This window comes from Poeciliopsis prolifica, unplaced genomic scaffold (assembly GCF_027474105.1).
Source record: "Poeciliopsis prolifica strain line A6 unplaced genomic scaffold, Auburn_PproV2 SCAFFOLD015, whole genome shotgun sequence".
Lineage (NCBI taxonomy): Eukaryota > Metazoa > Chordata > Actinopteri > Cyprinodontiformes > Poeciliidae > Poeciliopsis > Poeciliopsis prolifica.
The window spans coordinates 6,925,301-6,940,131 of NW_026562390.1; the positions used below are offsets into that span (position 1 = coordinate 6,925,301).

The 14,831-nt window shown below is 39.8% G+C and overlaps 1 protein-coding gene across 2 annotated transcripts; it reads left to right on the forward strand.

Moving 5' to 3' along the window:
* Positions 1–496: 496 nt before the first annotated feature.
* On the forward strand, positions 497–14,282 carry lhx6a (LIM homeobox 6a). Of its 2 annotated transcripts, none has more exons than XM_055040024.1 (9): positions 497–987; positions 1,797–1,868; positions 2,001–2,183; positions 3,692–3,813; positions 10,564–10,784; positions 12,096–12,196; positions 12,266–12,361; positions 12,560–12,734; positions 12,838–14,282. In XM_055040024.1, exons 1-9 carry the CDS (start codon positions 910–912, stop codon positions 12,915–12,917), a joined length of 1,128 nt encoding a protein of 375 aa, XP_054895999.1. In that variant the 5' UTR covers positions 497–909; the 3' UTR covers positions 12,918–14,282. The 2 variants fall into 2 exon arrangements, with proteins under 2 accessions (XP_054895999.1, XP_054896000.1); XM_055040025.1 differs by having other exon boundaries at positions 10,567–10,784.
* The last annotated feature ends 549 nt before the right edge of the window (positions 14,283–14,831 follow it).

The following is a 14,831-nucleotide window of genomic DNA, read 5'->3' on the forward strand; positions in this document are numbered from 1 at the left end:
AGTTGAAAGCATCTGAACTTAATTTGCAATTTCAGGATAAAATTTATGCACACAAATTAATGCGGGATTTTTTTTTTTGTTGTTGAAATTTTTGTTTTGTTTTTTGTTTTTTTCGTTTTTTTTTTTTTTTTTTTTTTACAGCCAATCAGACATGATGAATGCCTGGTTGAAATGTTTCGAAAGAATTCTAATTACTATTTAGCCTACATGAATATGATGAAAAAAAAAAATCAAATTTTAACACTTAAATTGTATATGATCACTTTTTAAGATTTGCTAAATCCACAAATAGGAGCATTTATTTATAAGTTCAGTAAATTACTAATGCTATTGTTCCTATTCGTTCAGAGAACACCAACACGCAGATGCATAACTTAAGTAAGTTTGTGTCACAGCTGTTGCAGACTGTGTCCACCCTTCTGAAACTCTTTCCTCTCCCTCCCCCTTCTTTAACTACAAGGCAGGCCCGCAGAGCCGCGCAAACTTTCCCTGCAGCTCTGCAGAGGCACTTTGGTTCTGTTCTTGCGCTCTGGTCGCCGCAGCGCAGCCGGCCTCTCCTGAAGACTCGGAGTAAAAAAAAAGCTGCCAAGCCCTCGGTTTGATTCACTTCCTGCAGACGGGCTTCGACTCAGAAGTGGAGAGAGAGAGCCAGAGAAGGAGGGAGAAGAAGTCGGACACGGGAGTCATCGCATCTGCAAAGCTTATGCCTGGTTGCCCAGATCTGAACGCGCTGCAGGGTTCAGCGGAGAGAAACTTATTGTATCAAAAACAGAAACGGTGCACCAGATATCCAACGGATATTGCAAACCTTGACGCCGACTGAACGCGCTGTTTCTTCCCCTGGTTTGAGGCGCGGAGTTTGGAGACCCTGAAGACTGAGACTGCAGGAGGGGCAGGCGAGGGGAGTTCATGTACTGGAAAAATGAAGTTTTGTCCCCTCTCTCAGAGGGAAATAAGATTCTGTCTGAAGGAATTCCAACAAAGCAGGTACTGACACTTTGGGAAACTGTTATCAGGGGATGCGTATAGCACCATTTTGCTCTGTGCGTCAAAAAACAAACAAGCAAAAAAAAAAAAAAAAAAAGACGCTCCTTCATTGCATGTCTCCTCCGGCCAAACCGCGCCGTTTCTTTGCATCCCGCAGCCTCCCGTTTTGTGCGTTTTTTTTCTCCCCCTTTTTTGCCTTTCTGTGATGTCACAGGAATCACGGCTTGTGCACGCGCCAGCCGCCGTGAGGAGGCACGCGCCCTCTGTGTTATGAATAGCGTGATTTGCGGTCCGCGCACCTCTCTCCCTCTCTCTCCTCCGTTTGTGTCGAGCGCAGCCAGTTCGCCCTGAAGAGAATTAGATTTTAATTACAGCCATTAAAAATCAAATTTGCAATTCTTTGGGTGACCCGTTGCCTTCTGTTGATTGACAGATGAAATTGACACTCCGGGTCCCTCTTATCCGCAGCTATTTGTAATTACAGGTAGTTGTCCTCCCCCTCCACTCTTGCTGTCCTGGATTGCGCAGAAACTACTATTATTCTCAGAGGCATGGGTTAAGGGCATGGGGGAAAAAAAATCAATCCAAATTGAAATAGCTTCATTAAAATGTGCCTTTTGTTGCGGGGGCCCCGTTAGCGGTTTTTAAGCGCGGTTTATTGTCGGGACTGCTTTATAAAGGAGCAGCCCCGCACGAAGAGGGTTCCGCAAATGTCTCCCGGGGATTTTTTTATTTTTATTTTTTTCTCAGCTGAAGATGAGATCTGGAAACTGATGAAGACCGGGAACTCACTGAAGGCTCTCTTGTAGGTGATCTGCGCCGAGCATCAGAGCACACCGGGAACCCCGCGCAGCACCGTGGACCCCAAACACGCACCGATGGTGAGCGCCTCTCTGCCGTTTTTGACATCAGCGCGTCTGTTTAGAAGTGGGGACATCGCGCAATGAAAATGGCGACATGACGCGAACCAATTTTATTTATTTATTTGTTGAAATGATTCACTCTGCTTTCAGTCTCACTCGGACGGGGAGTCCCAGCGCTCCAACATGGAGCGGGAAGACATCCGCTCTCCTCCCAGCACTCCGTCCACCCCCTCCGTGTGCTCGCCGACCTCCACCGCCAGCTCCGCGCCGTCCACCGGGAAGAACATGTGCGCCAGCTGCGGGCTGGAGATCCTGGACAGATACTTGCTGAAGGTGAGCCGGAGACCCTCTCTTGTTGTAGTGCCCGGCTCATTAAAAAAAAAAAAAAAAAAAAAGGGTGTAAAATCTTGCATGAAAATCGACAGACAACAGCCTGTCTGCAAAGTACAAACAGAAGCAAAGTGCGTGTGTTTACTGTGGTCTTACTGGGAATGTAACAGACGCGCGGTGTGTTTGTTCTGGGGTGCTGGAGTGAAAAGAAAGTCTCAACATCTTAATGCGCCTATTGTGTTGCACGATGGGACTTTAAATACCCAAACTGCGGAACGACAAAGAGAGAGAGAGAGAAAAAAAAAATTTTATTTATACAACAAATGAAAAAAAAGGGGTTATCATTATTATTTGAACGGATCGTGAACGTTAACAGATGCGACTGATTTTGTCTCAGCAACTATTTTTGTGAGGTCTGTCGTCTCACAGCAGGAAAAATTACACATCCAAACTATTATGACAGTTTAAACAACAACAACAACAAAAAATAAAAATAAAAATAAATAAATAAATAAAAAAATACATGTTCTGAAATACAGTTTTATTATTTAAATATTAATGTAAAGACAACAACAATGATACAACAGTTCCCTCTTGTTTTTCCAAGTACTTATTTAAATTCGACTTTTAATTTTTAATCATTGAAATTATTTCAATAATATTTTGAGAAAAAAATATAAATGCATGAAATAATTATTTATGTTAAAAATATTTTATTCTGTAAACGAAGTAGCTAAATAGAAAGAAAGGCTATATTCGCCGTGTTTGTCATTAAGTACAGCGTTTAAAATATTTCTTTTTATATTGTAAAATGTGACAGAGATTGTACTTTATTACGTCAAAATTCTTCTCGTGAAATTTTCTTTGGTAATTCAACCGTACATAATTTAATATGCACACACTGACAATTTAGTGGTAAAGGAAACTCATAACTGTTTAAATATCATGCTCTCTAAGGTTCGGCTAAGAAACCAAACAAAAGGAACAAACTGCAAACATTCTCATTATTATCATCACCTAATTATTATTATTATTATTATTATTATTATTATTATTATTATTATTATTATTATAGGCAGCAGTAGTAGTAGCAATGTTATATACAATTTTTTATACATTAAAAATACAATATAATACTTTGCATAATAATTCACAGTATTTGCAAACATAAAACTGGACTGACTTTAAAAAAACAACAACAGCAACATCAAAACCGAGACAAATCGAAACATTTTTTTTTCCTTCCACATTTTACTAACTGTAAACCATAAGTGATAGGCCTGATCCCTCTCGGGGAAAACTGGCGATAATCTCGTTAAGTGAGTCGAGATCAGGCTTTGTGTTCACATTAGTGCTGATCAGACGGAACTCTGCAGCGCGTGGCAGCCGGGTTATCTCAGCGCTGACAAGCTCAACTCACCGTTCTTGTTTTTTTTTTTTTTTTTTTTTTCGGGCGGGAAGTGGAGGGGGGTCTGATCGTGGATTTGACACGGCTGGCGTCTTTTTCGCAGGTGAACAACCTGATTTGGCACGTGCGCTGCCTGGAGTGCTCGGTGTGCAGAACGTCACTGCGTCAGCACAGCAGCTGCTACATCAAGAACAAGGAGATCTTCTGCAAAATGGATTATTTCAGGTAGGGGTAAGTTTATGGTCGCGTTTTCAAAACACCACGTCTGCTCTATACCTTTTCCATCTCTCTCTCTCTCTTTCTCTCTCTCCTACACACGTGTAAACATGTGAGCATGCGCGCGCACCCTGCACCCTGCATGTCCTTGGAGATAGATGCGGGCTGCTTCATGTAATTTTGAAAGGCTCTTTCAAAAGCTGAAAGTGTGTATCAAAATAAAAAGTCGCTGCTCACGGCGAAGAGCTGAAAGATCCGCGTTGTTGTTATGGCTGCCTGACACACAACGTTCCCAGGAGCCACGGAAAGGAAAAGCACCGCTCTCTGCTTCTCAAGCATGAAACGTGTTTGCTGTGAGAGTTTACATCTTTATATTTATGAGGACAATTTCAGGCTTTGGATTTGACTGACTTTAAAAATGCGTTCATTAAAGATCCTTGAGTTGATTTGATCTCTGACTTTTCCACTGTTATCAGCTTGGAGTTGTTGCTGCTTCCTGACTGTAAACGAGATTTTCACATGATTCACACAATATAACACACAGAGGAGTCAGAGTTCAGCTGCTGTTAGTCCGAACGCCAACATTTACCCAATTAAGGCATCAACAGGTCTAAATAATGTATTTATGAATAGATCTATATCATAACCTTGGTAAATTTATTGACATTTTTTTTTCTTCAGAATTTCTTCTTTCTTCTGACTGGAAGTGATGATGCTTTGGAGTATGTCAGTCAGACATTAGGGAGATGGAACAGAGGCCTTCCAACCTCAAAGAGCTGAAGCTCATCATCAATAAGTATAAATACCAAATGTAGAAATGCACCAAAATCTGCTCAGCAGTCTTGAGCAAAAATATTTTATTGTTCTGATTGTGATAAAAAAAAATATCTCTGCTCATATAGAAAGATTAATATAATTTTCCTGTGAAGTTTTTGCTTAATAAAATAAAATAATAATGAAGAAATAAAATACGAGACAGTTTTAAATATTTGGATAATTTTTATTATCCAAATTATTATTGCAGTGTCTGTACCTTGGATTGCTTGCAATATTTAATGGCTTCATTTTTGGGTCTTCTCTTCTTACCAGTAATCATTTTCTATTATGAAACCCAAAAGGTGATCACAAGATATTGCATATGTGTGTGAGTTTGTACGGTGTGTGGCGTTGAAATGGGTTCACGCCAGCAGCATAGTAATATTATGTTCAGTAGCTGGCTTGGGGTCAGACACACAACGCCTATTTATGCTTAACACTGCAGTTTGGGAGTGTTTGCGTGTGAGGGTGTGTGTGTGCGTGCGTGTGTGTGTGTGTGTGTGTGTGTGTGTTAAACAGAGCAGAGGAAGAGAGTGCATGGAGCAGCGCATGAACTTGGGTGTTTGTCTGATCATAACCTGACACCAGGCCAGGCCAGCGCTCTGAGGTTTATAATCACCCGCAATTAGCTATCCTCCAACCCCAGACCCACAGGCCTCCAGACCAGCAATTAGACCGCCCCGAAAGTCTGGTCCAGCATGTTCCTGACATGAATGTGACTCTTATCCAAACTGAAACTCTGATGCAAAGAGACAGGACGCTGCACACTTTAACACGTATTATTTGGAGTGCATATTATAAACAAATAATATGATTTCACATGGAGATCTGTGTTCATTTACGAACTGTCAGTCAATTTTTTAAAACAAACTGGAGTTTCATGTTTGTCTTGCTATGTTGTGTTACTGAACCAGTGGCCTGTTTAAAGGCTCCATCCTTTGCTTTTTAAAATTAAACTCTGACACACAAAGGCAAACTGTAGAGTTTATTCTGAATTCAATTAATATTTCCAAAAAAAAAAGAACATAATCTAACTTTTATGTCACTGAAAATATTAATTGTTATATTTTAGGCTGTAAATCTGAACGTGCGTCAGCTTAATAATTGTGTCAAAGCACAATGATTGACTTTCTGTATGTAAAGTTGTACATATTTATGGTACCTTTTGAGATACAGCATATGGTGCTATTTTACAGGGTGAATTAAAAACTGAATCATCCAACCATTTATTTCCCACAGAGCTGCAGGGTTCTTGATTAAATAATTACATCGCTATGTGCAGTGCCAGTGTTAAGAGGTCTTCAGTCGAGTTATTTAGCAACAGATGGAGACATTATTTATTCTGCCTAAATAAATGTGAAAAAGTTCAACTAAGAAAAGTGAAGAAGTTTGCCAATAAATTATGTTTATGGTTTTGGTTAAATATGAACATCTTAGCTGATTAAAATAGGGAAACACTTCCAATTGGCAAATTAAAAGTATAATTTAGCAGTTTTTACTCAGAAATAAATCAAAATGTATTGAGGATACGTTGTGTTTTGCAGGTCAACCCTATCAAGTAAAAAAAGAAATCCTCTAATTTTCTAGTCGTTAGATTTTATCTAACAATTTTCAGATAAAATATAAAAATTTCCTAGTCAAATTCTTAGAAATTGATTTGCCGTTCCTTTAAGATGGCCTGAGAATATAAAATTGTGGAAAAGCGTAGCAGTAAACAGTCTGGTTCTGCTGCAGGGCCTGCTGTGCCTCGCCCCATTCTGTAAACACAAACTGCAGTCGGGGCTTAGGCCATCAGATTTAAAAGTGAGCTAAATGCCGCTGGAGTCCCGATCCTCTGGGCTGCTTTCAGACCTCTGGAGATGTTTCCTCATCTGTGTCAGCCTCTCATCTGGCTTTGGACTGACAGCTCCTTTAATGGGGCGTAATAGCAGGAAATCAGAGTGGGTTTCCCTCTGTGTATGTGTGTGCAGGGATGGAGCTGAAGGGGGGCTTGGAGGGGATAAAGCCCCCGCTGTGCCTCTTAAACCAGTGTCAGACCTCGGGAGTTTATCTCGCACACACTCTTACATATATATATATATGTGTGTGTGTGTGAGTGTGTATAATGATTCTTTATCAGCCACCTTCTCTTCCCAGCCTTCCCCTCACTCCACCGGTGCCTCGTCCATGAGCGTCCGTGAGCTGCAGGCAATACGGGAAGTTGCTCTGCTGCACTAATCAGGGGCTCCCTGGGACGTAAGGGCTGAAACTATGAGTGTGTGTTTCACATCTAAATGCCCGTGCACCTCTTTATGCATGTGCACTCTTTGTTATTTTTGGAATAGCAATTATTCATCATCTACCCACTTCTATTTAACTGATTAGGTCTCCATGGTAGCAAAAAGAAAACAGTGGGCACAGAGAGAGTGGTTTGCATTTTTTTTTTGAGCAAATAAAAAAATCTGTCTGCATTTGTTCTATTTAGTTAAATGCCCTCATTGTATTCTCAGATTTGAACAGAAAGACTTTTAAACAGTTAAAGAAAAAAAAACCAAATCCAAAAATCTGCAAAGAATGTGAACAGCTTCTTCTTCTTTTGATTCCTCTGCTGAAAACCTGAGACAAACCATAAAACCACGCAGTCAGGCATGATCAGAGTTTGTACAAATCTAATAATAGCGAAGTGAGTTTCTCAAAGGTCATAAAGGAATAATCAAAGAATCAGTAGCTCCTGAAAGCGCTTTCATCAGTAAGGAGATTACTATTAAAAAAATATATGAAAATTAGTCAAACAAGAGGCCAGTCATGAAAATGAGTTTAGTGGCGTGGGATGTTGTAGAGGTGGCCAGAAATGACAGGAAATAGACTCCAACATAAATATGTTTTTTTTTCTTTTCTAATCAAGAACAGAGTTGAAGGAGGAAACTGATTGAGATAGAGGAGTGGGAGATTGAAACATGGGGATGGTTTACAGCTTTTCTGGGTTCTGTCTCTTAGCATGAAACTGACAAGCTGTCATGCCGGATTAGTCACAACGTTTCACAATGTTTTCCTTCTTTACTGTAAAAACGGGCTGGAATCCTTTGTAACAATGTGCACAGCGAGCCACAGGGTCAATTTGTTTCTGGCACGGCTTCACTGGCTCGTAAGCACGGTCCATGCTGTGGCGAGTTTCGTCCCTCTGTGGCTAGTAACAATTTATTGGATCTATTATTACTCGCTGATTTATTCTGAAATGATAAAATCCAGAAGGGAGTACAGTTAGATAGCGAGTAAGACACAGTCAACGACTTGCCCTCTATGACACTACATGCATAAAAATTGAAACCTCTCGCTCTTATGCAGACGAGGAGCTGCAACCTTGTGATGTCGAGGCTGTAGTATGCTTTTATCCCAGACAGAGTGGACTGGAGTGCACTGAAACGCTGCCAAACCCACTCACTTGGCAACGCACCCTTGTCCTCCTGCTCTCTCGCTTACGTTCCTCACATTGCCACTTCCCCCTGCACTACAACTGTTTGCCTCGGTCCTTTGCCTTCCCGCTGGATGTCTATTATCCTGCTCCTTTCCCTCGCATATATTCCTCTAAAGTATTTTTGAAATATACCTTTCTTTTGAGCTTTATTCATGGCTTCTGATATCTTAAAGGATATTTCCATAGCAAGCATTAACTACCATAAATCTGGCTGTACACTCCAGTTAAAGGTTGCCGTTTATGCAGCTCTTTTTTTTTCTTCCCTAGGCTGCCTCCTTCACCAGAATTGCCAGCTGCTGACCTCAAAAATAGCTCTTAACCTAACCCCAACCATCTTGAACATGGAGCATTTAACATTCATTAAAGTCTATAATGCACACTTCAGGACACAGTTCAATCTCATGCTGCATTCATGTGTAAAGCAGAAATTTTTTGACATTTTAAAGCATCTGATAAAAGTGATATTCTACAGCAATTTTCTTGATTTGCATTAGGCATCTTGTCTGTTCTTGTCTATGATTGTTTAAAATTAGATTTAGATTTAGCAACTGCATTTATTAATGCATGTGACCAAAACCAAGTAGTAAAAAACAGAGGAGGACATTATCATCGAATATTATATTTTACCTGGAAAATAACAGTGAAAAGTGTTTTACTGTTTGAAGTTTCTTTTTTGTCAATACCCCTGGCCTTGTGTTTTTGTTTTCAGAAGAGTCTATTTCCTGGACAGGGCTAATGCTGACGCTAATGCTGCTGTTTCTTTTCTTCTACTCCTCTTATTTTTCTTTCCCATAGAAAGGACACCTGACTCAGTACTTCTGAGCTTAATGCAGTCAGAAAATCGGCAATGATCAAAGTATTTTTCCCATGAATTTTGGGTACTCCTTTTGTTTTCCTTTTTCCATATTAGATGTGCTCCTTTGTTTATTTATCTCTCTCTCTGCTTATTTTATTCTTAACATCCAGCTGGTCAAGGGCAGAAGCTCAGTGAGAGTTTACTGGTTTCTATTTCTTTCTATTAAAAAGGGAGCGCTTCCTTCCCATTCCCAGGATTTGTTATTAATGACTCAAAGAAACTTAGTGCCTTGCTTAACAAACCTTTTTACTACTAACAATACAGTCAACTAAATTTGACTGCAATGTGTTCCTCAATTTGGACTGCATGCAATCTAATTTGAATCTAGCTTCATGACTGATTTGACGAGAATGAACTAGATTCATTTAAACAGAATTTTGACCAGGCAGTTCCACACAATTAGACTTGAAACCAGATGGTCTTGCAAAAATATCTCAAGATATATTTGTTTTCAATTAGAGCTGGATGAAAAATGCAGTTGGCTGTTTTATTTATTTATTTTTATTCACATGTCAGTTCTCATTAAGCCATATTTTGCTGACACTTCCCTTTTTTCCTCTATCATCACAAATTCACCTCAACTCTTGGTTAGCATTGGCATTGCTACATTTAGCAGCTGTAGGTATCAAGAGTGCGAAGAGGCCAACCAATCTTTTGTGACTGTGATGTTGCACATGTTTATTTTGTGTTGGTGGCTGTGATTTGGCTCATTGTGAAGCTCAAAATTAAATACATGTAGAGTACCATAACTTCTTATATCTAAAAACATGTTATATATTTCTCATCTGTTATATTCAAAGCCTCTGAAATGCAGCTATTCTTTTCTTTTTTTCAGGGTGAAAGATTTTTTTTTTCTGCAGGATTTTGTTGATCTAACAACTTAATGTCCACTTCCTCAACTACAGCTATCCCCTTTCTCCTGCAGTGCCTCCTCAGATATTCATTTCTCACCCACTGTCTCCCCCCATGCTCATCAACTCCCCAAACCGCCCACCCGCAACAGTAACTAACACACAGACGAGCTCACTGTTACTATCAGTTACAGTGTTGTGACCTGAAATGAAGTCATCGTCTTTCCTCCTACTCCAATGTGCGCAACCCCCTGCTCCTCCGTCTAATTTAGGATGTGTGTTTACTTGTGTGTGCGTGCTTTGGGGAGCGTGTGTGCGGGTGTGTGCGTGTCAGGGCCTTCATGGATCAACCAGGAAATTGCAGGTGTTGGTTTGTTTGTATTCAAGGCTCAGCTTGCAGGATTTTTTTCTAACAGCTTCATCGTCCTCCAAGGTTTCTTCCCTCAAAGGCTTTGGAAAATGCCACAAGTTTAAACACATACACACACACACACCCACACACACACACACCCACACACACACACACACACACACACACACACACACACACACACACACACACACACACACACACACACACACACACACACACACACACACACACACACAGACATATACACGCATACTTCGTCTTGGTAAAAAATGTTCTGAAAGAAAAGGATGTAATTGTGCATGTTTCATTTTTAGGATTTTGTTTTCGAGTGAACACTGCCCTCATTTCTCTCTCTGTGTTTCCTTCTCCCTCTCCGCCCCATGCTGTTCTCCTCTTCTCTCCTTCACAGTAGGTTTGGTACCAAGTGTGCCCGCTGTGGGCGGCAGATATATGCGAGCGACTGGGTGCGTCGGGCGAGGGGGAACGCATACCACTTGGCCTGCTTTGCGTGCTACTCGTGTAAGAGGCAGCTGTCTACGGGAGAGGAGTTCGGCTTGGTGGAGGAGAAGGTTTTGTGTCGGATCCACTACGACACCATGGTGGAGAACCTCAAGCGGGCGGCTGAGAGCGGTGAGGGGCAAAAATGTTTCCCTGTGCCTTTTTCTTTCTGTATGCTGCAAGCATATCATTTCTTGTGGCTCACACTATTATTTAGGACAACTTAATCCAAAAAATCTAGCCAATATGAAAGAATAGCAAGAAGCGTTAATAGACAGGGAAAAGATGCCCTTTGCAGTAGGACACACAGCAAGCACTCATTGACGTCAGTCATTGACGTCAGTCAAAATATTCTGAGTTACACGCAAAACACTGTGGGTGTGGAGATCATTTTCTTCAGCAGAGACCTAGGAAGCTGGTGAGAGTTTGTTAGTATTTAGATTAAGCTAAATACAGTGTAATTCTGGAAGAAAAGCTGTAATATGCTGTAAAAGACTTGAGACTATGGTAGAAGTCAATTTTTTAGGAGCACAACCACCCTGAGAATACAGCCGCAGCGGCATTGTTATGCATTAGGTAAAAAGCATCGTCACATATTGGTCTACACCCAAATGCAGTTGAAATTGTGGAGCAGGACTTAAAAATCAATGTTCACAGAAGCTCTTAATCTAATCTGACAAAGTTTTATCTGTTTTGCAAAGAAGAAAGGGCAAAGGTTTCAGTTGTAGGTTTGTGAAGCTGGTGTAGCGAAACACCCCAAAAGTACCTGCAGTTGGAATTGGAAAGATGAGTTTTACAATTACTGACTTGGGAGGGCTGAGTGGAAATGCACAACACACTTTTCAGATGTAATTTTCTGTAAAAAAAAAAAAACCCTAACAAACAACCAAACAAACAAACATAATGCACTTTTTTGAGTTTATCTTTCACATAAGTTCTAGCACTAAAATTAGACGATAACATAAATGCACTTAACATGGCGAATGAAAGCACATACTATAAAAATATCTTTGGTTTGCCTATTTAATCACTGACAGCTGTTTGAAGTTAATTTGAAACTATTTTAGGACCATAACCCATAAAATTTAGCAAAATATTTTGTTTTTAAATGCAACTGATGAGTTTTAATACATAATCTGACTTATTTTTAGATTAAAATGTTTTTAAATGTTGATAGATGCTATGAATCTTCTTAATGCTTGTCAAAACCTTTGCCAATTTTCTGTAAGTCATCTGAAAGTTTGAAATCCTATTTTTCTTTTGTTGTAAACATTAAACCCCTATCCCAATATTTTGAAAGCAAGCTGCAACACAGCGTATTAAAATGTAAAATATGAATCTGCAGGACGTCATAGAAGAAGCTGACAATAAACAGAACGTGTGATGCCTCTTAGCTGTAAATATGGACTGGATCTATGTCTGATAATTTGATGTGTTTTTCAGGTAATGGTATTACATTAGAGGGTGCAGTCCCAACAGAACAGGACAGTCAGCCTAAACCGGCCAAAAGAGCACGGACGTCGTTCACTGCAGAGCAGCTACAGGTGAGACTCTCCCTTCAGTGAGTGTCTTAGAAATCTTTATCTCTATTAATATGTTGTCAACGTCTGAAGATCATGCAGGCGCAGTTTGCTCAGGACAACAATCCAGACGCCCAAACGCTACAGAAACTGGCAGACATGACGGGCCTGAGCAGACGAGTTATACAGGTCAGAAAGGTCACACATATTCACAGTCTATTCATCTGCATGGAAATTCAAATAACTCAGTTCCACAATTCTTTGTCTTGATCAAAGCAGATATATAGAATGATTAAGGTGTTTTTTTATACACTTTTTTTTTTTTTTACATCAGCATAAAGCAGTGAAGGGCAAAAGCATAGCTACATGATGTTTGTGTCTTCATAGGTGTGGTTTCAAAACTGCAGAGCGCGACATAAAAAGCACACGCCCCAGCACAGCGGTGCTCCGCAGGGTCATCCTCAGTCCAGGATACCCTCGTCGCTGCCCGATGAGCTGCATTACTCCCCTTTCGGCAGTCCTGAACGCGCGCGCATGGTAGCTCTTCACGGGTACATCGATAGTGAGTTTACTTTTTTTTTCAGCCCTATGGTGTTTTCGAAGCTTCATCAAAGACAAGATATTCATTTATGTGTATCTTTATTTTTTAAATACATGTTTTCCAGGTCATCCGTTTTCCGTCCTGACCTCTCAGAGCCTCCCTCACCAGGCCATGTCGCTGCCCCAGCTCCCCCTCAGCCGCTAACTCTCCACGTGACCCCTGACCTCTGGATTTTTACTCCGGATCTGCCGTCAGTGAAGCCGCCTGACCTCACTTGAAGATCGTGCAAGAGTCGTGGAGAAAAGACTAATCTTCCAATCATGGACGGAAAGAAAAAGAGACAGATCTGCCGTCGTCTTCTCTTCTTTTCAGTGGATGGGAACATTCAGCCTGTGGCCAGTGTGTCAAATCAGTCACCTTCCAGCATTTATTATCAGCAGGAACTCTCAATCTGTGTTTTACACCCACTGATGGACCCACCCTGATTCTCATGTACAGCATCTTTCGCTCTCTTCACCCACCGTCAAACTTGGGGAATTTGAAATGGATGTAATTGATAAAAGAAGCAGGACTGCAGCTTCTCGAAGGTTGTCAGATTGTTGAAGATTAAATTAAAATGTCACTGTGGCCCGTTGGGATGGGCTCACACATTAGAGGTAAGACTCCTCCCTTTTTTTTTTTTTCTCAAAGCAACCATGAAGGAAAGTTAAATGTAAACAATATAGTGTTTGCATTTGAAATAATTATTTACTTAATGACATTGTGAAAAACAAAACAGAAGAACACCTTAGCTTAAAGGCTTTACAATTAAAAAGGTATGAAAAAAATACAAATAAAACAAGATGTGCCTTATTCATTAAAATAAAGCTTCCTCTTTAGTCAATTCAAAACTAAAGATGGTAGATGATTTAAAACGGTATTAAACATTTATAAAACGCCCCTCCAGATGACACACACATTTCTCTCTTAAATTAAAATTGGATGAGTTTTTTTTATTGAATAAAGGCACCTGTTCTAATTCTTTTACAATGCTTCTAATAAAGAGAAAATCTCATTTTAACATCTACTCAAACCATTCCTGAAGAAAGTCACGTTTGTATTTTCAGTAATTTATATTTAGAAGGTTGCTTGATTTGCCTCTCTGTGTATGTGTGTGTGTGGGTGTGCGCGGGTGTGTGTGTGTTTGTGTGTGTTTTTATACCATAAGGAAAACTGAGAACTTTGGTACAAAATCGACCCAATTAAACTAAGTGGGTTTGTACATAGTGAGAAGTGTGCATGTGTTTCTGTGAGTTTTATGGGCAGGGAGAGTGAGTGTGTGTTTGTATCTTAGTGCCATGGCCGTTGTGTTGAGACAGAATCCAACGACACCTCAAAGACCTTGTATTTATTGACATGATAAAAATCCCTGTAAAAAGCACTTTTCCCCCACTTTCTGACATCGTTTTGTTAAGTCAAGAAATATTAACAAGAAAAAAGACAAAAAGAAATAAAACAAAGGGTTTATTTGAGAGACTGTGCATCATAAATGTTTTGTGTAATAAAATGCAATAAATCAGAATGTGATAATTTGGTTTGGGTGTGTATTTTTTTTAAAGATCATTTGTGACAATGCATAGATGGACATTATCTTATTAAAAACATTATCAAACCAATGGAGCGGCACAAGAAATTAGCCTGATCGTTAAATTAGTCTTGAGTGAAATTAAAGCATCTATTTAGAATTGTTTATTGGATCAACTTCTATGGGTTTTTGTGTGCTGATTGCTCTGTGAATGTTTAGTTCTTTGGGTGAAGGATAATGTCTCCGTCTGACATTATTACTGGACACCTTGTTGTTTTTGTTCCTGTTAATGTGGGATTTGCAGAAAGCAGGAAAATGGCAGCCAGTCCATTAGAAATGTATTTTTAAATTACAATTAAAAGATAGCTAAGTGACTGACAGGCCATACATAACTTGTGGAAATTATGTAAATAAGTGCTGCCTGCTTATTGCATGGCAACAAAACTGACCAAATAATTTTGCTAATATCTGAAGTTTTTATTAATTGTATTAAAGTCAATAACCATTTTAGTGTAACTTCTAATTGCATTTTTAGTGAATAAAAGTATGGAATG

Bases quoted from the DNA above. Each gene is read 5' to 3' on its own strand.
- lhx6a (XM_055040024.1), top strand. From the start codon at position 910: ATGTACTGGAAAAATGAAGTTTTGTCCCCTCTCTCAGAGGGAAATAAG. The intron at 2,184-3,691 runs GTGAGCCGGAGA...TCTTTTTCGCAG, and splicing joins TGGACAGATACTTGCTGAAG to GTGAACAACCTGATTTGGCA. The intron at 12,197-12,265 runs GTGAGACTCTCC...CAACGTCTGAAG, and splicing joins TCACTGCAGAGCAGCTACAG to ATCATGCAGGCGCAGTTTGC.